The 23,242-nt window shown below is 35.6% G+C and overlaps 2 protein-coding genes across 3 annotated transcripts in view; one reads left to right on the forward strand and one right to left on the reverse strand.

The window, feature by feature from the left end:
• The window catches only part of FYB2 (FYN binding protein 2), a 127,928-nt gene extending 123,919 nt beyond the window's left edge, over positions 1-4,009 (forward strand). Inside the window, exons 17-19 of the mRNA XM_043876370.1 lie at positions 453-609; positions 714-747; positions 1,301-4,009. Coding sequence (XP_043732305.1) covers positions 453-609; positions 714-747; positions 1,301-1,322 — 213 coding nt within the window. The 3' untranslated portion in view covers positions 1,323-4,009. The remainder of the gene's footprint in view (positions 1-452; positions 610-713; positions 748-1,300) is intronic.
• A 1,838-nt stretch (positions 4,010-5,847) lies between these two features.
• The window catches only part of PRKAA2 (protein kinase AMP-activated catalytic subunit alpha 2), a 69,572-nt gene continuing 52,177 nt past the window's right edge, over positions 5,848-23,242 (reverse strand). For both annotated transcript variants that reach the window (XM_043877455.1, XM_043877454.1), the window contains exons 7-9: positions 16,955-17,459; positions 14,928-15,054; positions 5,848-13,654 (exon numbers count right to left, since the gene is read on the reverse strand). In XM_043877455.1, coding sequence (XP_043733390.1) covers positions 13,416-13,654; positions 14,928-15,054; positions 16,955-17,459 — 871 coding nt within the window. In that variant the 3' untranslated portion in view covers positions 5,848-13,415. The remainder of the gene's footprint in view (positions 13,655-14,927; positions 15,055-16,954; positions 17,460-23,242) is intronic.

Genomic DNA, 23,242 nt, shown 5'->3' on the forward strand with positions numbered 1-23,242 from the left:
AGAACATTATAAACTCTAAAGCACTACTACACAAGAGGTTTTCTGTTTCCCTCTTTTTATAACTTGTCTTTTCCTGGGTTTACTGATTGACTTCATTACTGGAACAATTAATATACCATTCACAATACTTAATTTATCCCAATGTTACCACCTTCTCACCTCCCAGAATTCCTTCTACTACAATTAGATAACGGATATGAAAACATTTTGAAAATATCTTACCAAACAAATGTAAAGGTTGTGATAATAAATAAATGTACTATTATTTCTTTAAATAACCTTTCTTTCCCTAAATATCTTGCTATTTTCTTTTTCCTTAGACATTAGTTAACAAATATCTGGCCTCTTGAATTTATTTTAAGGTTACCATAGTATATCCTCCATTAATGTTGTTATAATGAAAAAGAATAAGTCTATGCAAGCATGTTCTGATTAGTAATTTTTTCTTTCAGTATGACAAAGAGATTACTGTCATCAACACAGCAGTGGTGTGTTCCAATAATTCAAGAAATGGAATATCTGACTTGCCAATAACCCCTGGAGAAGAACTGGACGTCATCGATATCACTGAAGAAAATCTAGTGATATGCCGCAATTCTGAAGGCAAATGTAAGTTACTAGGTTATCGCCCATAAGATTTCAATCACTGCTTTTGAAAAAAACTCAAAGCATTATAACTTTCAGATTAGTAATAGTGACTTTTATTTCTATAGATGGACATGTGCTAATTGAACATCTAGATTTCAAGTAAGTGGTTTGACTTTATACTTTAAATCAAATTCTGAATACTTAATACATTACTGTGTACATGAGTCTCAAGAAAAGACTATTGCATATATATACTTCAGGAAAAGTTTGTAAATATGCAATGCTCTATTCTATAAGGAGGACTTCCCTGGTGGCTCAGATGGTAAAGAATCTGCCTGCAATGTGGGAGACCCAGGTTCAATCCCTGTGTCAGGAAAATTCCTTGCAGAAGGAAATGGCAACCCACTCCAGTATTCTTACCTAGAGAATGCCATGGACAGAGGAGCCTGGCAGGCTACAACAGTCCATGGGGTCACAAAGAGTCGGACACAACTGAGCAACTAATTCTTTCTTTATTCTATAAAAATTACTTGGAAGAGTAATTTTTTTGCCTGCCACTTCTGAGTATGTTATCAGACTTCTCTAAAGAGCATATTTGTAAACATTTTAAAGGAGTATAAGAATATTAAACTGAATAAGAAATTCTCCCCAAATCTCTTACTCTTCCATGGGCCTGTATTTCAAAGTGTTTATTTCTCCCTTTTTCCCTCAGGAAACAAGTTTGGTCACCTTAGAGAGATCAAGATCAAGTGGTATGGTCTGCTCAAGTGTGAACTAATTCTAAGGTCTCAGCCCTGCTTTATATTAGTTTATGTTGCCAGCATGAGACGGTGGAATCTGTGGAAATTTTCGTTAACAACTTAGAAAAGAAAAATCCTCCACATTTAGATGTTGGTTTTACTACTAAACAGTTATCTTTCAATGTCTATTTCAGTATGTATTTCACTGCTGGCTCAGAATGTGAAACTGTGTGTGTGGGCATTTGAGCACTTGTTTAATGAGCCATGTCCAAAGTTAGAAACCATGCCTTATGGCACCTAGTCAGTTGTGCAGATGGTTAGTTTGCTTCTAATGCTTCTAATATTAGTACACGAGTGTTTATAATTTCAAGATGATGTTGTGCATTTAAATTGGGTGTAATTTAATTCTGATAAGTAAATAGTGTAACCAACATCTTTCAAATACTCCAATTTCAGGTATAATCCTAAAGCAGGAGGACATTTCTCATTGATTTTTATCATAAAACTAAGAATCTAACAAATGTTGCCAAAAATTAGTTTCTTTGGGAATAGGATGCTGGAAAGTAGTTTTTTCCTAAATTCACCCAACATTTTGAGAATTGCCTAAATATGTTTAATAACATTTAAATTATATACTGTATCTGTTTAAAATAACCATTTTTTACTTTAGACAACAGGATATTATTTTGTTTATGCCTTAATATGTATTAAAATAATTTATAAGTATTTTTACTTACAGAGAATAAAAATCAGCTGAGCTGTAAATAACATTCTATTTTTCAAATGATGTACACGGCGTGTTAGGCAGGGTGACTCTGACCTTCAAGGGCATGATCCATGGCCTCATCCTCTATACTGTGACACTATTTTTTAAGCTTCTAGGTTCTTTTATCTTTTTTTTTTTCTTGTTCCAAATGGCATGTGCCAAGAAAGGCCAGGCTTATTCCAGATAAAAAGTATCAAAGGTATTCATAGGGCTTAGAGAGGAAAATAGGTGGAGAGATTATTACAAATAACAGTTATAACAACATACAGGTGACACCAAAACTTGGTCTTTAAACATAATATATTTGCTGGACAAGACACAGAGAAGTCAATGCCCTCCCTGGTGACCAGGGAGAAATTCAAAGTAGAAGGAGCCTAGTGTATCTGGTAGGAAGTAGCAAGAGCTGAAATGGAGTAAGCCAGGGCTAGAATGTAACAGAGGTCACTTGGACTTTTTCCTCTAGAGAGTAGGAACCATCCAGAGGTCTTAAGCAGGAAGACAACACCAGATGTCTGGAGAGAAAAGGGAAAAAAAAAAATCACGGTAATATGGGTGACTGATTATGGATGACAGATAACAAGGAGAGACTAGTCATCTTTGCAATATTCAAGGCAAAAGAGCACTAAACCTTAAGACAGCCACAACAGAAGTATATATAGTACAGGAGCCCCATTAGAGGGAGAGGTAAGAGAGAAACAGGATTGAGATGTGATGATGAAATTTCTTTTTTGGGAGATGAGATTAAGGCTGACACCAAAGACTGGGAATATATTTCCGTGTGGACCAGGCCCCCCCAACCCCCCAAATTAAATTTACTACTCTGAGAGGCAGGGCAGCCAGGCAACTGCAGCCGTCTCCCACACTGCAGGCACTGTAGGAGACAAGGCCAGGTGTGGCCCAGGCTGAGTGAGAGGGAGTGCAAGGCTGTGCTGAGCAGAGACCACTCATGCAATGCTCCTATACAAAGAGGACCAAAACCTACATATCACTCTTGCCACCTCACCAAAACATGACCTTAGATCCTGAGGTGACAGTGGGACTCAATTTTACCTGACACAGCTCTGTCCCATTCACGTTGTCTCGTGGCATGGCCTTGTATTCTGAGTCCATGACTTAGCTCTGAGTCTCTTATTTCCTCATCAGTAAAGCAGTGCTAATAGCACTCACCTTGTCTACATCTCAGGACTGTTGTCAGGCTGTAATAGAATAATATAGATAAATAAGTGTCCTAAAACCCTTAATACAAAATACTGTATAAGTGTGGTTATTTTAATACCTGGCCTTTTGTGAAGTTGGAAGATGTTGAACACAAACAGGTTTTTGAAATTAAGACTTGAGAGAATGGCTAGGATATCTTGACCTCTCAAATTCAGAAGTCATCTGTAAGGGAGATCAAGGCAAAAAGGCTGATGTGTACATCACTGCATAAACCCTGTGAGTGTGATATGGCCTCATAATCAATCCAAGGTATCCTTAGGTGCATCAGGCCATCTGCTCTATTTCCTAAGGAGTGCAACCACTTCTGATGAATCCCACGGCTACCAGAAACATTGTTAGGGGAAAACTGTCGTCATTACTCCCCAGAGAAGGAAATGACAACCCACTCCAGTATTCTTGCCTGGGAAATCCCATGTACAGAGAGGAGCCTGATGGGCTGCAGTCCATGGGATAGCAAAAGAGTCACTATAATTTAGTAAGAAATCTTTTATGTTAGTAAATCTACTAGCCAAGAAAAGAGGATAAAAATCATATAATGAAAAAGAAGCATGTTGGTTTCAATGAACTGTTAAAATTGGATGTACTAAGATGTTAATAAAATAATCCAGTCTTTAAAAAAAAAAAGAATGGCTAGGATATAAAAATTTTACATAAATATACTTAACAGGTTTTTGAAACAACACTTTTCTATGTTTTTAAAGTATAAACCATTTGGTCTAATATAAACAAATACCTAATAACTACTGATATGGAATACATTTTTAGGAAAGACATTCCATCTATATCAAAGTAGTTATTTCTATTTCATGATCAGCCACATTCCTTCCATTCTTTAAATCAGTGTGTGAAGTTCAGTTTCAATGCTATTAATCTACACAGTCCCTTAATGCAAACATTATAATTTCAGTGATGTCTCAAGCAGATGTCATCTGTCTCCTAGAAACCCTAATCTAGCAAAACATTTCAATGGAAAGACTAGTTTCTATTTAACTTTTTAATTTTGTATCAAAAGATATCATTAGAGATAACAACACTCTGTCAGAGAAAAAGACAGCTTGCAAAGGGACCTGAACCTAACAGAGGTTAAAGACACCCTCATTCATGTATAGGCCAGGCCACCGGCAACCTGCTAACATGCACCGACAGAGCCGTCCCTTCCTCCTTTCCAGAACCTCTGACACACGTGGTCTTCTAAGCCACCATAGCATTCTCTCCAGCAGGGCCTCTCCCACATACGTTCAGAACTTTTAAAACATAGGATTCTAGAGGGAAGCGGAGGAAGAGAAAAAAGTCAATACATAAAGACAAACTGCTAAGAAGTGGTTGTTTCTGGGTAACAGGAGTAAGACTTCAGGCTTTCAACAGTTTTTACACTGCTGGCTGCTGAGAACAGAAAACAGCAACGTAGATGTGGTCCTATGTGCTTATGATGGTCACCTCCTGTATACTTTCTGACAAACATCCAAGTTGAGATTTATAAGAGTTCATTTTCTTTATCCAAAATTTGGAGAGAACATATTTGTTTTTTTTACTGAATATCTTTTCCCTTTATTTCCTAAATTGTATAGGTAATAGATGCTTATTGTAGGAAATCAGAAAAGTTTAGAAGTTTGAGGAAGCAAATAGAAATCTTATAAATCTCAACTTGGATGATTTTCAAAAAGTATATGGGAGGTGACCATCATAAGCACATAGGACCACATCTACATTGTTCTCTATTCTCAGCAGCCTTCAGGGTAAAACTCTGTTGTAAGCCTGAAGTTGTCTAGGCCTTTCCTTTCCTCTCCTATGATAAGCAGAATTTTGGCTTCAGTGATCTTCTTATCCTGACTTTAATACCTATAAATACATTATGTGACTTGGGGAAAAAGAAACTTTTTACATGAAATTAGGTTTGCTTACCAGCTGACCTTAAAATAGGGAGATGATTCAAGTAAGCCCTATTTAATAGCATGGGCCCTGATAACCAGAGCAGTCAGCCAGTCAGAGAAGTAGTGAAGAGGAGGCAGGAAATGTCTGAAGTATGAACCCTCTGTTACTCGCTTTGAGTATGAAAGAAGCCATGGACCAGGCAATGATGCTGGTCTCTAGAAACTGCAAGTGATTCCTGGTGAAGCGCCAGAAGGGAAACAGGCCTGCAGTCCCACAGCAGCATGGAACTGAATTCACCACCAACCTGAATAAGCCTTGAAACAAATTCGGCCCAGAGCTTTTCCCTACTGCTGCTCTGGTTGTCGGCCTGTGTTGACTTGATGCAGAAACACCAGCTAAGTCCACAGAACTTCTGACTTACAGAACTGTAAGATAATAAGTTTGTGTTAAGTCACTAAGTTTATAGTAACTTCTTATGGCAGCAATAGGAAACTAATACAGTGGCTAAAGTTAGAAACTACAGTTCACAACAAGGAAGACAAAAGTGGACAAAGATGGTATGGAATCTCCAAGGGGTCAGAGGCAACCAAGTTCTACAACAGCTTTGTTTGCAACTATTAAATGACATGCAGAGTATCAATGACTGAATAGAAACAAAAGAGCTTTCAAATTAACCAGAGACTTTAATTTGATTTTGTGAAAAAAGCTTGGAAGTAATCATTTCTCTTTTGTGTTTGTTACCTGTGAGCTTGTACAGTGCAAATATTAACTAGGGAGAACCTGTAACTATGAAATGCTGTGTAATTCAAGAGGACACCCATAGCACACAGTTGCTGGAAGACAGATCCTTCCACTGATTATTTAACATTCACAAAAAATATATATATATATAACAAAACTGAAATTTGCATCTATGGTTATTAAAACACAAAAGCACTAAGAGTCTGGTCTTTTTTTTGTTTGTTTCTTACATGAATTATAAAACATGATCCCAATTTTAACAGTTAAAAAAATTATCTTACTAGCTATGTAATCAAGTGTTTTGATGGGTAAATATATCAGCCTATGGAATTTTTTTCCCAAAGATGTTCCTGAAGTTTTTTTGAACAATATCCAATCTTATATTTTCTTATGATTGTCACGGACACAACAACCTAACGGCTGTCAACTTTCAGTTTTGTTTGTTGCACTCCAAAGTCACTGTGTGATATTTAAGCATATATGATACAGAACACAAGCATTCTTCCTAAAACAATATTAAGATTACTATGCTCAGAGTTCACAGTTCTATAACAATTTTACATTAAACACTCAAAACATTGTACAACCATAGATATTTGTGAGTAGTCTGGAGAGAAAGCTGTAATTTGGTATGTTAAGGCATCTTCAGCCAACATATTAAGAAGTTCTGAATATCTCTTGCAACAAAAGACAAATTTAATATTTGAATATTTGATATTTTTAAGAAATTTCAAAAGTCACTTAAAATAAGAATACCATAATTTGTGAAATTGTGTTCCTAAACATTTTTCTACTACATTCTTACCACATAACTTACCTAAAATCAAGATACTCATCCTATTAGTATCAAAGGTATCTATTTGAAAAAAAGGGATTTACATTAAATATGATGATAAACCCTGTATTTAAACAAGGGCCTCCAAACAGTTTCTCACACATATCTGTGAGGTAGGTTATTACCCATATTTTATAGATGAAAACATTAAATGAGGTTAAACGACCTGATGCTGCCACAGCAGCCAAACTGAGAATCAGATTCCAAATTAGATTTTGTTCTTTGCTCTGCATTATTTATTTCCCTTACAAACTTTTTAAAGGGTTGAAATATAAAGATTGCTATTCATCGCTTTCATTTCAAAACCATGAGAAGGCAGCCAAACATTTACCAAGGTGACTTAAAAAGTGAACGACATAAACAGACACACCTAGTGAACAATTTCTGACAATGACAGTGAGGTCTGGCCAAAGGAACCCAAAAACAAACAGGCAAAAGCAGACAATGTGACTGTGGAGGACAGACAAGTAAAAATAAGAAGAATTAGGGAAAAAACACAGTTTAAATAAGTTTTTAACTAATTATTATTCCTACAATTTAAGAGAGAAGGCACAATTAATTAAGGTGTTTTGCTTCTTTAGCGGGATCTATTTCTCTTTTCCACCTTAGGAAATCATTACCTGTCGAGAAAAATGGTTTTCCTTTGTAACAAAATTTAAAAAGGACTTTTACTTGTGAAAAATGCAAGCTTAAATTAACAGCAAAAAATTAACTGTGTAGTTCTCCTTGGGTAGAATGTTCCTATTCCTTCCTTGAAATTATAAATAAACACAAAGGAGCAAACCTTGAGTTAAAAAATTCACACTGTATGAACCTTGTCAAAATTCTATATATGTTTTAAAGTGTTGTCATGCTAGAATATTCTATAAACACTTCACTTTTTCCTCCAAAGAGCTTTCTACTCTAGAATTTCCTTAATTGCACTTTTTCAAATGTAACTTAAATTTACCTACCCTGTTTGTCCAGATAAAATCATGAGCTACTTCCATAACATCTGAACTGCTTTATATATAAACAGTAGTTACAGAAAGTCACATACACAACCATGGCTGCAAACTGGCATTGCTGTGCAAGGCTGGCAGTAAACACTGACTCACAAAATTAACACAGTCCCACAATCTGATCACTTCCAGACCCAGCCTGATTCTTATCAGGTTATGGCTGAAAAAGCTGAATTAAAACTTAATCTAGTCTATACTGTGGGTCCTGTTCTTCATGTGATTACTGTTCAGTGGCATCAAATGCATTATAATTCTATATGGAAAAGGCTGGTAAGGATGCCAGCAACTTGCGTAAATAAGATATACTCTTAAAAGCTCAAACATAAATTACATTTCAAATTTCTGTAAGGTCTGGAAGAATCTGTATCAAGCTGATAATACTTGGTAGTTTATGAATAGAAATATACTTTATGAGAGTAATATCTTGTCATCTAATATGCATATGAAATGAAAAATTACCAATTTGTATGTGAAATTTAGATAAGCCTAATTTAGATTAATAGTCAAAAATTATGATAATCTAAGATAGGAGTTGGGGCTGGTTTTACTTTTTCAAAGAAAAGCACTGTGCTATAAGAATCACATAAATAAAGGAAGAACCATGGCCTAAAAAATTTCTTCAGTAGTTTTAAGCACCCTCAATAACTTAGAAGTACTTAACAAAAATCAATATATAATCATAAATATTTCTAGTTAGTACAATCAACTCATTCAAATAAACTAAAAAATATTAAGACTACTTCATGTCATTCTAAGACTTGAAAGCAATGCATCTATGTTTATCTTTATTACTTAGCTACTAAGATGTTTCAGACTGTTTCCCCCAAGGGAAGGGGGCACATAAAGAACAGTGATCATCATTGAACATTATATGGCATTAAAGCTTGTGAAAAGCTTTCTGGTCCTGCTTTCTCATCTGGAAAATCATTAACACACAAGGTGATTGTAATGTATTAAATAAGTTAATAGATATGGAGGGTCTGTGGATCTAAAGTGACATGAAAGTCACTCAGTTGTGTCCGACTCTTTGCGACCCCATGGACTATACTGTCCATGAAATTCTCCAAGCCAGAATACTGGAGTGGGTAGCCTTTCCCTTCTCCAGGAGATCTTCCCAATCCAGGGCTTGAACCCAGGTCTCCTGCATTGCAGGTGGATTCTTTATCAGCTGAGCCACAATCACTATTAAAATGTATGGAACACTTCCATCATTCCAAATTTGTCATCTTTTGCAGTATGGCAAATACACATACATGATATTAATATTTTAACATGTTTGGTTTTCTGGATGATTTTGTCATTTATATTGCAGGGGGGCAGCTGTGTTTAGAAAAACATTCAAGTATGTATCTTCAAAACACCTCGCCAAGCAAATATAGATCATTTACATTAGTATACAATCTCTCAGCATGTAAAAAGTGAATGCTAATACAAATCATATGAAAAGGCAGAGAAGAGACAATTTTAAAGCTCAAAGGTAACCCAGAGGTCTTTTAATCTATCCCTTCCACTTCAGAGGTTATAAAAATGAAGCCCAACACAGGATGTGACTTACAAATTGCACAGATCCCTCATCCAGAATTTTAGAGTCTCTGAGATCTATTATCTTAAAAAAGTACATTCTCTATTTAAAAAGTCACAGAGTGACAAAAGTATCAGGTAAAGAAATGCCAAACTGAAAATGTGGAGGTCTTTTAAAAAGAAATAAAAATAGACAAAACTGTGAGTATGTCTAGCATTTAGATACTTAAGATTTCACAGTCATTAACAAGATTTTAATCAGTGAAGAGACAAAGATGCAGTGCCTATGGCAGGCAGATTCCACGATCATTTAGTTTATAAAATCGAAGGTACATTGCTTAGATTAATTCAATAAAATGTACATTTTCAGATAAATTCAAATAGTCAAAGAATCTGTAACAGTTGTCTATGATTATTTTCTCAATTATGTCTCATCTAATATAAAAATCAGTTTGTATTCCCTGAGTACAAACTGGCTAGGGAATAAGAGAAAGCAAGCCCAGGATTATGTAACTGTCACAGGAAACCTATTTGCAGAAAGGAAAGGGGAGAACCGTCTGTCCTACATATAGCCAATTGGCTGACATGGAATACTGTTACTTCCGAATAATTTAGGCTCCTGGATTCTCTTTATGGCTAGCAAGTATCAAGGAATGCAAACACCAGAGGTTACAAAAGAGTCTCAAATGTCTGTTGATCAAAACAAAAGCCCAACTTGTAACAGTCTGCCTCCCACCCTACATACGTAATTTGGGATGTTGTTTGTTCCTTCATTGAAGAATAACCGGAATTAGATCTAAATTTGGTGTGTTCTTATATAAAAGTGTTCAGAAAATGTTCATTGAAACGTACACTTTCTGAAAGAAGGAATCAAAGCTATTGACTCATTACCCATTGAACCAAAGCATTAGTCACTAGTCTCTTACACCATTTTTACAAGTAATCTTATTTAAGGTTTTTTAATTATCCATTCAACGCAAAAAAAGAATAAATTTTGCTCTCCACAAAATACCAAACCTGATTAAGACAATCAAAGTGCTATGAAGTAAGTTGTAGGCATGCAAAATTCCACTAACCCAGTGTTCGCCCAAGATGAATATGTATACAGATTAAAATAATTCTGATTTTGAATCATAGTCTCTCCAACAGCTGATAAGGGCAAATGAAATCTTAGTTTTATTTTTATCTACCTAATTATGGCAACCTGGTAGATAATTTTCTTAAAGTCTTATTTTCCAAATATGCTTTTCCCCCCATGGGATAGTAAGTTTAAAACAATGTTTAAATTAATTTGGACAAAGCAGGATTAAACAAATTTAAATGATTTTCTTTTTCCACAGAAGGACTGGTCAAAGTCTTTAATGGTCACATCCTTTGTCATCTTTAAGCAGGAGAGTAACATGTTTCATTTATCAGACTTGCTCAATGAAACCCCCTTTCTGCAGAGCATCTCACAGAATGCAGTTTCAGAAATGCTGTTCTAGAACCATTATGGACTCCTTTTCCACGATATAGCTAAGACTTTATCTGTAGCCTAATAATAGAGTTCTCCTTCAAAATCATAACATGAAGAAAGTGTTCCTACCCCAGGTCTGTCTACCACATGCCACATCCACACTCATCCAGGTTACAAGACTGAAATGTGGGAATTTAGCAACTGATTCTTTCCCTTGTCCTGCATGAGCTGCAGCGAGACTCCTATGAAGATGTTCTAGACCTATCATGCTGGACTGAGCCTCCTGTAATCTCTCTGCAGACCAATGTATCACATCAGCTACATTCACAGAAGAGCTGTCTCTAAAAACTTCAGCATACAAAAACCCAAACTGTGACCCTTGGTTCTCTGAAAACACGTAGCTATGGAAATGTAGATATTCATAAATACTGGCAAGAATGAAAAAATAGTAAATAATTTTTTAACTTTAAAAAACATGATAACCATATAAAGCAATTTTAATATGTTTCTAACATCTGATTCATTAAACTAAGGAAGTTAAAATGCCACTGGATTCCTTCCTACTGTTTCTCTGCCTTCAAAATTATTTGGGATTTTGTCATTGGGAGTAAGGAGTCACATTAATTTATTTTGAAGGTCATCCCATTAACAGGCAAGTATTATGAGGTGGCCCTGTGTTTCCCAGAAGAGGTATGTACACATTTGTTGGGGCCAAAATTTTGCCAGATGTATATACACATCGAGATTAATGCAGCAGGACTGCTTATCCCTATAAAAATATACACAAAAAAGTATACTTTGATGCCACTAGATGGCAATCTTTCAAAGGTTTAAATTTTTAAAACACCTTAACTGCAACCCCACTCTCTTTCTCAAATTGGCAAACAAGGATTCCTTGTATTTTGATATTAAGTCATACTTAAAAGTTATGTAATACCATTTTTTAAAGTTCTGCTAAACAATATTATGTGACAAACTGCAAACTCCTGACTCAACGCTCTTTAAAGACAGACGTACTTGTCCTTCCCAAACACAAGAGAGATTTGGCTTAACATCCTCATTTGCTTCTCGGTAGAAAACACGTTCTTTTTGGCAAAGAGAGAGAAATCTGTCAAGGAAGTGTTCACTTTTTGTTTTCAAGAGCTTAAACACTTAATCATTTCTAGGGTAAGTCAGGTGAATGAGACTGTTAATTACAACATATCAAACAAGACGAATAAATACAAATTAGATAAATTACACATAATTTAAAAATTAAATATTTTTTACTAAAACAGAATATAATCAATGGGCTATTATCTACCCTGCTTTTTATATAGGGTTTTTTTTTTTAAGCCTTAAAACACTTGCACAAAGCCAAAAAAGAAAAAAAAGTTTGGTTTTCCTTTAAAAGCACTGGTATACAAATTCATATATGTATATATGTAAACAACACATATATTTATTCAAGAGAGATTTTTTTTTGAATGTTTAAGGCTTCCCTGCCCTAACAGGTTCAACAGTGAAGGTCACAAGCCTACCAAGCTTTGGAAGTACACTAAAGCCCTTAAGGCCAGAACAGTGTTTCAAATTGGATGGCTAGCAACTAAGATGTAGAACAAAGACAGAGAACCAGAGAAGATTTCAAAACTAAGTCCATCAGCCACTAAGGGTCAAACAATAAGCAAAGACAAAGGTGATTAGGGAAGGTGAGGGAGTGGGGTGACTACAATAACAAACTTCTGATGAGTAATTAGCATTACAGGATGCAAAAGGACAGGTACACACTCCTCACCACCACACACAGTACGAGACCAAAGGTAAGAGTTCTCCTTAAGGGACTGTTGACATTTTGCTTTGTTTCATTTAACTATTTTATCATGCTCGGTGGAGTACAAAAATAAATACAGTGAAAAAGAACTTGAGAAAGGTAGATTTTGAAGGCATGTTGTAAAATGATACAAGTTTATGAAGAAGACAAAAGTTGTAATTCCAGATGTTCCAGTACTGAGCAGAACCTTGAAGGCTCTTATATATGTTATTCAGGAAAATCTCAAGATAAAACCTCTGGTTGGTTATAGCTGTTTTGAAGGAACCTGGAAATGACCATTACCTGTTTCAGGACCACAGCCCTTCTGTTGAATACTGGGCAATATCTGCAGAAACTGCTAGTAGAATTTGGTTCTAAAATTTGGGGGAGGGGGAGCTGGCTCTTAAGATTTCAACATTTAAATACTATCTTACTAATATTTATGTTATTTTTAAATCTTGTGCATAAACACAGCTTAAAGCCTGCTGAAACTTACGAAGCAAACAGGATTTACCTACACTAAACAGTAAAGCAAGATGTTGCCAAGCTACCTGTTGACTGAGATAGTTCACCAGTAAAGGTATATTAATCATCTATAGTGAATCCACAATTTTAGGTTAACAATAATCTTCGTCAGTGTTCACATATTAAAGACACTGCCTATGTGAATTTATAATAGGCAAAACAGAATTACAGATGTCTACAGTACATAAAATCTCAGACTTTTCCTTTTCAGTAAATTTCAATGGTACTGTGTCCCCTGAAGACAGTCACGGCTCTCAACCAGTACTTCAGAGTATGTGATAGCCATAAGTAAAATAATAATTTAAAGAATATATCTGATTTTCACAGTGCAATAACAGAAAGAAAAAAACTAGGGAAAGATCATCAGCGTGCTAAAGTAGTGATCAGACTGGCACACATTTCAAAAAAATCCATGGTGTGACTGCCCAGGCGAGGTGAGACAGAGGTCGACATGCTTCCGGTCAAGGAGCCCGTGAGCGAGCCAGAGAGTGAATGGCCCTCCGCAGTCACAGAATCCAAACTGGACCGTGGTCTGTGTAAGCCGGCAGCAGAACAGGACCGCTGAGGCGTTGAGGAACCAGACCTCTGCTCCACCACCTCATCTGAAATGGACCAAAGAAGAGCAATTTACATGAACAATGTATTCACCCCGGCGCTTCCTATAAAGGTATCTTATTCAGAATATTAAGTGAACACATCTGAGCTAGAGCATCCTGGGAGCCAATGTCATGTTGCAGTGTTTTAGGAGTAGGGGTGGCAAAAACTTTTCCCTCCCACAACTGTGAAGGACATCACTAACCAACTGTAACACTGCCACACAGTCAAAATGTGATGACTAAATCCTTCTCAACATACTGTTTGACAGCAACCTCGAAGTCAAAGGTTCCTGATACCCTTTTATCTGAAGAAAGCACACCTTTGGAGGATTATTTTCTTGCAGTATATCACAACAACAAAAAATAATTAATATAAAAACAGAAATTACAATTGCACTGATTCTTCAGAGCACACTGCAATTGCCTTGGGGAAGGGACAAAGGAAATCTTGTAAAAAATGCTGATTCCCAGTTTCCCAAGGACCCATCTTCAGAGATTCAGATTTTCTAGGTTTGGGAGAGTTCCCAAGAATCTGCATTTTAATAACAACTCTGGATAATTTTGAAAAAGGTGTTCTAGGGACCATATAGACACAGCTATCGTTGATGGCAATTTAAGAATAAAGTTTAAACTGTTGAAAACAGCTTCCTTAACTCTGAACTCAGTTTTCCTCTGATTCCATCCAGCAGTGGATCCTCGGTTTATTCTGCTCACATCCCACTTGGGCCTCTGAGCAGAATAAGCACATTTGCTCAGCCAAGTATGACTCTCGACTCATACTAGATCCTTAGACATGACCACCTCCCCTGACTCCTTTGCCTCTTGGATGGCCATGGGCATAAAATCCAACCCAAAACCCAGGAAAGGACTATCTAGACACCATGGCTACCCAAGATAAAAGAAACTCATCAACAGGGAATTTTAGCTATTATAATGCTTACTGATAAAATATGAAAGGAGAAGTGTGACAACCTAATTCAGCTAATTGTAGGTAAAAATTATTTCCCTATTATTCCTTATTTTCCTCCAGAGTCAACACTTCAAATGACCTTTTTTTTAAAAAAAAAAAAAACGAGGAAGCACTTCTCCAGAAGAAGTGCTAGATTAGAGATTTTTCTCATCTTCAATCCTTTCTGTTTCACTTACATTCTTAGTTAAATCTAGATTACTAAAAACCAGTATAGAAGACTACCCACCATGTCTTTGAGAAGATTTAACATCTTGTCAACTAGTGCCAAGTTTTATCTTCTCAGAGCTCATGCTTGCATGGCTTCCTTACCATCAATGCTTTTAAAGTCCAAGAGATAGCTTCTATTGTCAACCAGGTACAGCTGTAAGCTCATTTTCACATAATTGCCAGTCACTGGGTTTCTCCTTCTTACGCGTAGATGGTATGCATTCACTACCTAAAATGAAAAACCTTCTTGATGAAAAAACATCCAAAATAAAAAACTATAAAACTTTCCCATTATTTTTATTGCAAAGAATAATATCTAAACAAATAATTGGAAGGGTTGGGGTAGAGAACAAATTTCTGAATGACTGTGTTTTTACATTACATAGTAGTTTAGTATTTATTTAATCCCCACTAACAGTACTGTGTGGGGAACTGCTGCCCGCTCCCGTATTCCTGCCTGGAGAACTCCATGGACAGAGGAGCCTGGCAGGCTACAGTTCATGGGGTCACAAAGGGTTGGACATGACTGACTGACTTTCGCTTTCAACAATACTGTCTACAGCAATTAAAATTGAAAGGGAACTCAGAGATTCTAAGAGTCTAGCCTTCATTCCAGACACGCCTCCACTCTAAACCATATTTTGGTTGCCAAAATATTTTGGTTTCCCTGTCTCAATTTGAATACCTTTAACTATGAATATAGAACAGACAGAAAAAGGAGATGTAACATGTTAATGGTTTGAATCAGGCACTGTTAATAGGTACTGTCACAAAGTTTAAGTATCATAGTAATCTTGTGAGGAAGGTATTATTTGCCTTTTGAGGATAATAAAACTGCAACTCAGATAAAGAAGATTCTAGTGTTCAAAATACCTTATCAAATTAGTTCCAAAAATTTCTCAATAAGGACTTCTAAAGACACTAACATGTCTTTTTTAACTAACCAAATAAAACTGTTCAGAAAAGGGAGCTCTTTCTTAAATGGTATTAAGGAAATATTATTGTTTATTCCCTCATTGTTCAGTTGGTAAAGAATCTGCCTGCGATGCAGGAGACCCTGGTTTGATTCCTGAGTCAGGAAGATTTGCTGGAGAAGGGATAGGCTACCCACTCCAGTCTTCTTGGACTTCCCTTGTGTCTCAGCTGGTAAAGAGTCCACCTGCAATGTGGGAGACCTGGGTTTGATCCCTGGATTGGGAAGATCCCCTAGAGAAGGGAAAGGCTACCCCCTCCAGTATTCTGGCCTGAAGAATTCCATGGACTGTATAGTCCATGGGGTCACAAAGAGTCAGACATGACTGAGCAACTTTCACTTTCACTGTTGTTCATTCATTCCATATACAAATAATGAAATAAAAACATGTCAAATGAATATTTACATGGTATGTTTGAATATGTTTTTCTTCCCTTAAAAGTACATTGACAGTCCTCAAGAAAGGAACAACAGTAAAAGATACTTGAAAATGAAAAACAGATCCCCCCAACATATAGTCAAATAGAACTGAAATGAATTTGAGTACTAATAAAAAACAAAAAAATACTAATAAAGCAAAATGTGGGATGAGAGTAACAAAAATACATCACAACTAAGGACTAAAAATACTAGCCAAATAAGAAATTTTCTCAACTTACAGAAAAGTATTTGTTTACTAAATAAACATGCCCTGATGGTATAATGTGTATCAACCACTTGTGCTACAGCTACTGGCGAAAAAAAGTAAAAACAAAATCTGCCCTTAAAAAGACAGAGAAAGGTAAAAATGTACTATCTTTGAAGACATATGACTTGTTACTGTTATGATGCATGCTAAAACAGGTGGACTATTTTCTCAAGGGATTTCAAGTTGATTAAAACCATGTTTCTCAGCCAAGAATACTATTCTCTATTCAAAAATATATAGGTCCCCAAATTCGACAATTCATCCTTACAAAGATTTGTTTTGTTTTGAATGCACATGGTACATTATTGGAAAGAATAGGATTTATCAGTCCATTTATTTATTAAGACCACTAAATTCATATCAAAACCAACTTTTTATTGATCTTAGTACTCAATTCAGCAGCTCACACAGGCTTACTATACAGAAAATGGCTTCTACAAATGATTTTCATATACTACAATTTCCTACCTTCCATTCAAAATCCAGTTGCTTCATAGCTCGGTAAACTTCAGCCATAATGTCATATGGTTTGCTTTGACTTCGGATTCCAAGATGCCACTTGGCTTTTTTCACAGCTAAAGATTTGGGCTTAGTTGTATTCAGTGCATCCAGTGGACATCGTGCTTTAGGGCTGTCTGCTATAAGAGGTGGCATCCTTTCCGGATGAGGTTTCAGGCCTGGGGGAATATGCATGGTACTATCATCCATAAAAGAACCAGTTGGGGGACTAGAGGCGAGGTAGAACTCACTGGCTTGGTTCATTATTCTCCGATTGTCAATGATAAGATGATAAGCCACTGCAAGCTGGTCTTGAGGGTCACCACTATATAAACTGTTCATTACTTCTGATTCTGTACACTCAAATTTTTCACACACTTCTTTCACAGCCTCATCATCAATGACGTTAGCATCATAGGAGGGGTCTTCAGGAAATAAGTAACTGGGCAAATCTTGTTTAAACCATTCATGCTCTCTAGGAAAGATACCACAATACACTATTGTAAGAACATGCTTTGGCAAGTCCCAAATAATTTAGACATGGGGCAATACAATATAGCAGAATCAGAAAGACCTGGGTCTCTAGTCACTTACTAACTATGGGACCCTGGGTAAGTTCATTAACCCTTGCTCTAGAGTAACTATGATTATTCAGACTTGGGTATTTTGCTGACATTTTCACACACAAAAAAAATAAAATAAGTCTGTCACTTCAAAGGAAACAACTGGTAGTATTTGGTGCCAGTGATGAAATTCAAGCTTTCAAGTAAAATGTTAGAATTCTGCTTATAACGGAATTCTATATATATACAGAATTCTATATAACAGAATAATTTATATATGTTTCCATAAGTTTGACAGCTTCTCAATATTTAAGAGACTTTTCTACTTTTAGAGTGAAGAGAACAATGACCATGATTTGATAGTATATAACGAAATGTGTTACCATTCTGAACACCAGGCTATCTCACTAACCCAATATTTTCCATATGACCAATGCAAGATGTTACATAATCATACATGGGCAGAAGCTCCACTCAAAATGCAAAACAGACCCTGTGGATTTCAATGTAGTAAAGTACAAAAGTTCACTGGTATGTTTTCTGATTTGATATTGCAATTAACATATTAAGCTTTGATTTAATATCAAAGAAAAATATCTGTAACTATCTGAAAGGTTATGAGAATGTTCCTCCCTTTTCCAGCAATATCTGAGATCAGATATGTTTCCTAGACTTCAACTAATACAACGTATTGCAACAGATGAATGAAGAAGTAGGTATGAAAACCTAGCTGCTGTCTCTGATTAAGAGGATTTGAAAAATGTAAAATAATGGTACTCTTGTCATCATATTTTGTTTTGGAAAATAAGGTTATTTTTCATGGGAGACATATTATTCAGAATAAAATGTAGTAAGTTTACTAATATTTTTAAGTGAATTAATGATTTAAAAATTTTTTCACTTTTGATTTCTAATATGAAATTGATAAAAATAACCTGCATTAAAAAGAAAGACCCTCTGGAGTCCTCGATTTTAAGACTGTGGTGGATGGGGGCGGGGGGGCAGTATTCAAACCAAAACATTTGAGAACCTGGTCTCCTAGATCTTATTTTCACACTATTCCAGGCCTTTACACATGATGTTGACTACTGACACCCTAGAATATCCCATCCCTTTTCATTTAACTAACATATACTATTTCTTCAAGACTGTGTAACCATTGCTACAGGGTAAACGGGGCACTCCCTAAGCTAAATTCAGATCAGTATATATTTTACCTGAATGCCTTCTACTGACTAATCCATTTATGAATATTTACTAAGGACATACAATGGTAAAAATGCACACTCATTCACACAGAGATTACATTCTAGCTGAAAACAGACTACACAAATACTCTCAAAAATAAACACAGAATTACAAATACACAAATACAAAAATGTGTGATAAAAACTATGAGTGAAAAGCACAAGGTAAAATGAGAGTACATAACTAAGAATGGGAGGCGAGCGCTTAAGGAAGCCACTCTCAGTAACATTTAAGCAGAAACCAGAATGATGAGAAGTCAGCTAAGCAGAGCTGGGGAATAGATATTCCCAGCAAAACAAACAATATATGCAAAGATTCTGAGGTTAAAAAAATGTTTCCTATGTTCTGAACTGAGGCCAGAATCATGAAATCATAATAAGTTACTGGTTGGAGTGGCAAAAGATATCAGGTTTTTCTGACAGCTGTAGGCTATAAAAATGGTTTTGGGACTGAACCTATGGTTGATGATAATAGCAAAGATGTTAAAGAGGCAGGGGTGACATGATCTAATTTGCATTCTATGAAGATCATTCTGCTTGTGATCAAGGAACTGAATTGAAGGGATAAAACTAATGATGAGGAGGAGGAGGATGCTAGTGCAATAGTCCAAGTGAGAAATGATGGTGTGCCGTGTCTTATGGATATACACAGAGGTGAAACTTCTACAGCTGCTAGTAAAGGATACTATTATAACACTCATACTTTCTCACAGTTGTTACAGATTTTTATACTAAACTGAGAGCTCCCTGAAACAGGGACCATGCCTTATTCACCTGCATTTCAGTAGCCAGTACAGAGCAAGTGCTCAATAAATGCATAATGATGAATAGACAAAGAAGTAAAAAATGAATTCATTATTTAATTGCTATATCATGATAATAATAAGCACCTACATAAACATTTGGGCTTCCCAGGTGGTGGGAAGATCCCCTGGAGAAGTGTATGGCAACCTACTCCAGTATTCTTGCTTGGAACTCCCATGGACAGAGAAGCCTGGCAGACTACAGTTCATTGGTTCACACAGAGTCAGACAGGAGTGAAGTGACTGAGCACTACTAGCACAAATAAACATTCAGTAATAAAATGTAAGTACCAGTAAGTACTAATTTTTTGAAAAGAAATAACATAAAAAATAAATTGCTACATATCTAGCATTTTTAAAACACCAAATTTTAAAATAGGGTAGATAAACACTTTCGAATAAACTCCAAAAATTCATTCTTCTATTAAAGCAATGAGATTACTAGCAGAAACTGTCAATACTAACTTTTTTCAGAACTCTGGAAATTAACCAAAGGCTTGTAATAATCCGAGGAGTGTTTGTTTTTTAAAAAAATGGTTGTGTCTCAGTAAGAACAGTGAGACTTGTGACACTTTAAGTTACCCAATATCCATTTCTCTTCCCCACTTCTATGGTGGCCTTGAAAACCAACAGCCTCACAATCATTTTAAACCCCCAAACCAGCACCTAGAACCACTGGGAGGCAAATGGGGAGAACAGGCTTAGAGTTCTCCAAAAGTCCTATCTCCAGAGAACTGTCATTATTAGACAGGGCTGGCAGATCTCTGGAAACCTCTTCTGTCAAGCCCTGTCTTCATCTGACCTTAGAGTTCTATCTGCAAACAGGCTTTTGTCCATAACACTTGTCAGAAACAATCAGTGGAAACTGTCTATAACATCCCAGCTGCCAAAGCAGCAAAAAGAATTGGAGCAAACAAGAAGCTGATCAAAAACCTTGAAAGGAAAAGTTAGGGACCAAGTTCCATAGGAGTCCTTAAAATACTCTTAAAATCCTAGAACTCACAAATGCAGGACTGTTGTTCATGCCCAAAAGCCCCTGATTTCTCATCACTGATTGACTCTGAGGCTCTAAGCTAGAAGGAATCAAGACTAATGCAGAGTTATGGACTTATTAAAATGCTGAAGACACACCCCTACACGGACACAGAATCCCTCAGCAAAGGTTGGGAGACTGATTAGATCAAGGCCTTTAAGGAAATCTTTCTCTAGCAATTAGCTGACCATTAAGCTAACGAAGCAGAGACTTCAGCGGCCACCCTTGACAAAGAATACAGACTTAACAGAATTAGTTAAGTAAAATCACTAAGTAAATTAGAGCAACAACAGTGTACAACAATTATGAATTCCAGGCATCTATGCAAGAGAAATAAAAACATATGACCCTTTAAAAACATATACATAAATGTTCATGGCAACATTATATGAACCGAAATTAGAAACAACTCAAATATCCATTAAGTGATAAATGGATAAACAAAATGTCGTTTATCTAAACAACGGAATATTTTTCAAGCAAAACATTAGTTAAGTACTGATATTCTACACCATGAAAGAACCTTGAAAACATGCTAAGTGAAAGAAGCCAGACTCAAAAGGCTATATGCTGTGATTCTATTTATATGAAATGTCCAGAAGAGGCAAATCCATAAAGAAAGAAAGTAGATGAGTGGTTGTCAGGGGCTGCAAGGAGGAGGAAGTGAGTACAGAGCTTCTTTGGGGGATGAGAAAAGTGTTCTGGGATCAGAGAGTGGCGATGACTATACAACTTTGTCAACATACTAAAAACCACTGAATCATACAATTTAAAGAAACAAATTTATGGTATGTGAATTATATCAATAAAATAAATGTTTAAAAAAACAACAGAAATAATCTAAATTTTCATTTCTAATTAATTCAGAAAAAGAACCACAGTTCTTCACAATAATAACAATGCCAATTAAAAAGCCATACCTTGGGATGGGGGGAGGATAAATCAGGTGATTGGTATTAACATATACACAGTACTATATATAAAATAGTTAACCAACAAGAACCTACTGTACAGCACAGGGAACTATACTCAATATTTTGAAGTAACCTATAATGGAAAAGAATCTGAAAAGGAAGATATATACATGTGTGTATGTGTATGTCTGTGTCTGTGTGTGTGTAACTGAGTCACTGTGCTATATACTTGAAAGTAACACAACATTGTAAACCAACTATATTTCAATAAAAATTTTTTAAAAATTTAAATGATAATAAAGCAACCCCAAACATGTTAAAAAAAAAAGTCGTACACCCAGCTTTTAATTTTAAGGAGTCAATTTCTAAACAAGGTTAAGTAGTAACCAGGATGTTTATGAAGGTTCACCTGAAACAAAATCAATTCATTTCAGACGGGTTACTACACAGCCTCCAGAAACCATCTTTCTGTCACTACTGCCTAATACCTGACTTTCATATAAGACTTAAGACTAAATGAGCTATAATGACTCCAATCAAATTGTCTAAATTTCACAATGTGTGCAAACTTCTTTAAGCGCAGCTAAAAGGTCCTTATATATTCACTTTAGGACAGTATTAATGGCTAATATTATATGCTTGGCATTATTCTAAAAATGTGAATTATATTAGAATGAATATTTGTAGTTTTTAACATTCAACTGTGTCTAGACCTACAGAAATAGTAAATTCTTATGTTTTAACCTAAGACTATTCCCCAAACAAATCCACTATAAATGATGTAACTAAAGCACAAAGAGGTAGGAAATATGCTAATAGCTAGTAAACAAAGAATCAGAATTTGTGATTAGACAGTTGAACTTCAGATCTTTCATTTTAACCATAACAACATTAACAACAATACTAAGTTTTAAGCACTTAAAGATGTGAGTTTCCTGAAGACAATGTCTTTCTTGCCTACCAATATTCCCAACAATTAGCACAGGACCTTGAACAAAGCAGATGTTAAATAACTGTTAAGTAAATAAAAATGATTAAATGAACAAATAAATACAGATATATTTTCTAACCTCCAATAGCCTACCATCTTAAGAGAAAAAAAAAAGATATGTACAAAAATAAAAGCATACCTTAGAGATATTGAGGGCTTGGTTCTAGAACATTGCAATAAAGTGAATATTGCAATAAAGCCAGCCACCAATATTTTGGTTTCCCACTGCATATAAAAATTATGTTTATAGTGGGGCTTATTTATAGGATAAGGTCAAAATTGATGTGTGATCTAGTAGGTAAAGACTTAGGATTCTCTCCCTCAGTCCTCAGATTTAGGTAACTCATTGGCCTTTTCTCTGACCAACATAGCACATATCAAGGCAGTTAAAATAGCATCCTTGAAAATACATATGAAGTCTCTTTTACCTGTAACTGTTTAAGCCAATGAAACCTTTCAAATTTTATTACTATGGGGCTTTTAGGTAGCACTTTACATTTTCATGTTGCTAATAGTTTTATTCTACTGAAATAAATGAATGTCATAAAAATTATGCTTAGAGTATCTTTAGACTATTAAGTTTGCAAAAACATTATGCCCAAAAAACAATGTATGTACCTTGATTAAAAAACATTTTATTGCTAAAAACTGCTAACCATCATCATATGTGGATTCCACAAACCTTTAATTTGTAAAAAAAAAAACAA

This window comes from Cervus elaphus, chromosome 20 (genome assembly GCF_910594005.1).
Source record: "Cervus elaphus chromosome 20, mCerEla1.1, whole genome shotgun sequence".
NCBI lineage: Eukaryota > Metazoa > Chordata > Mammalia > Artiodactyla > Cervidae > Cervus > Cervus elaphus.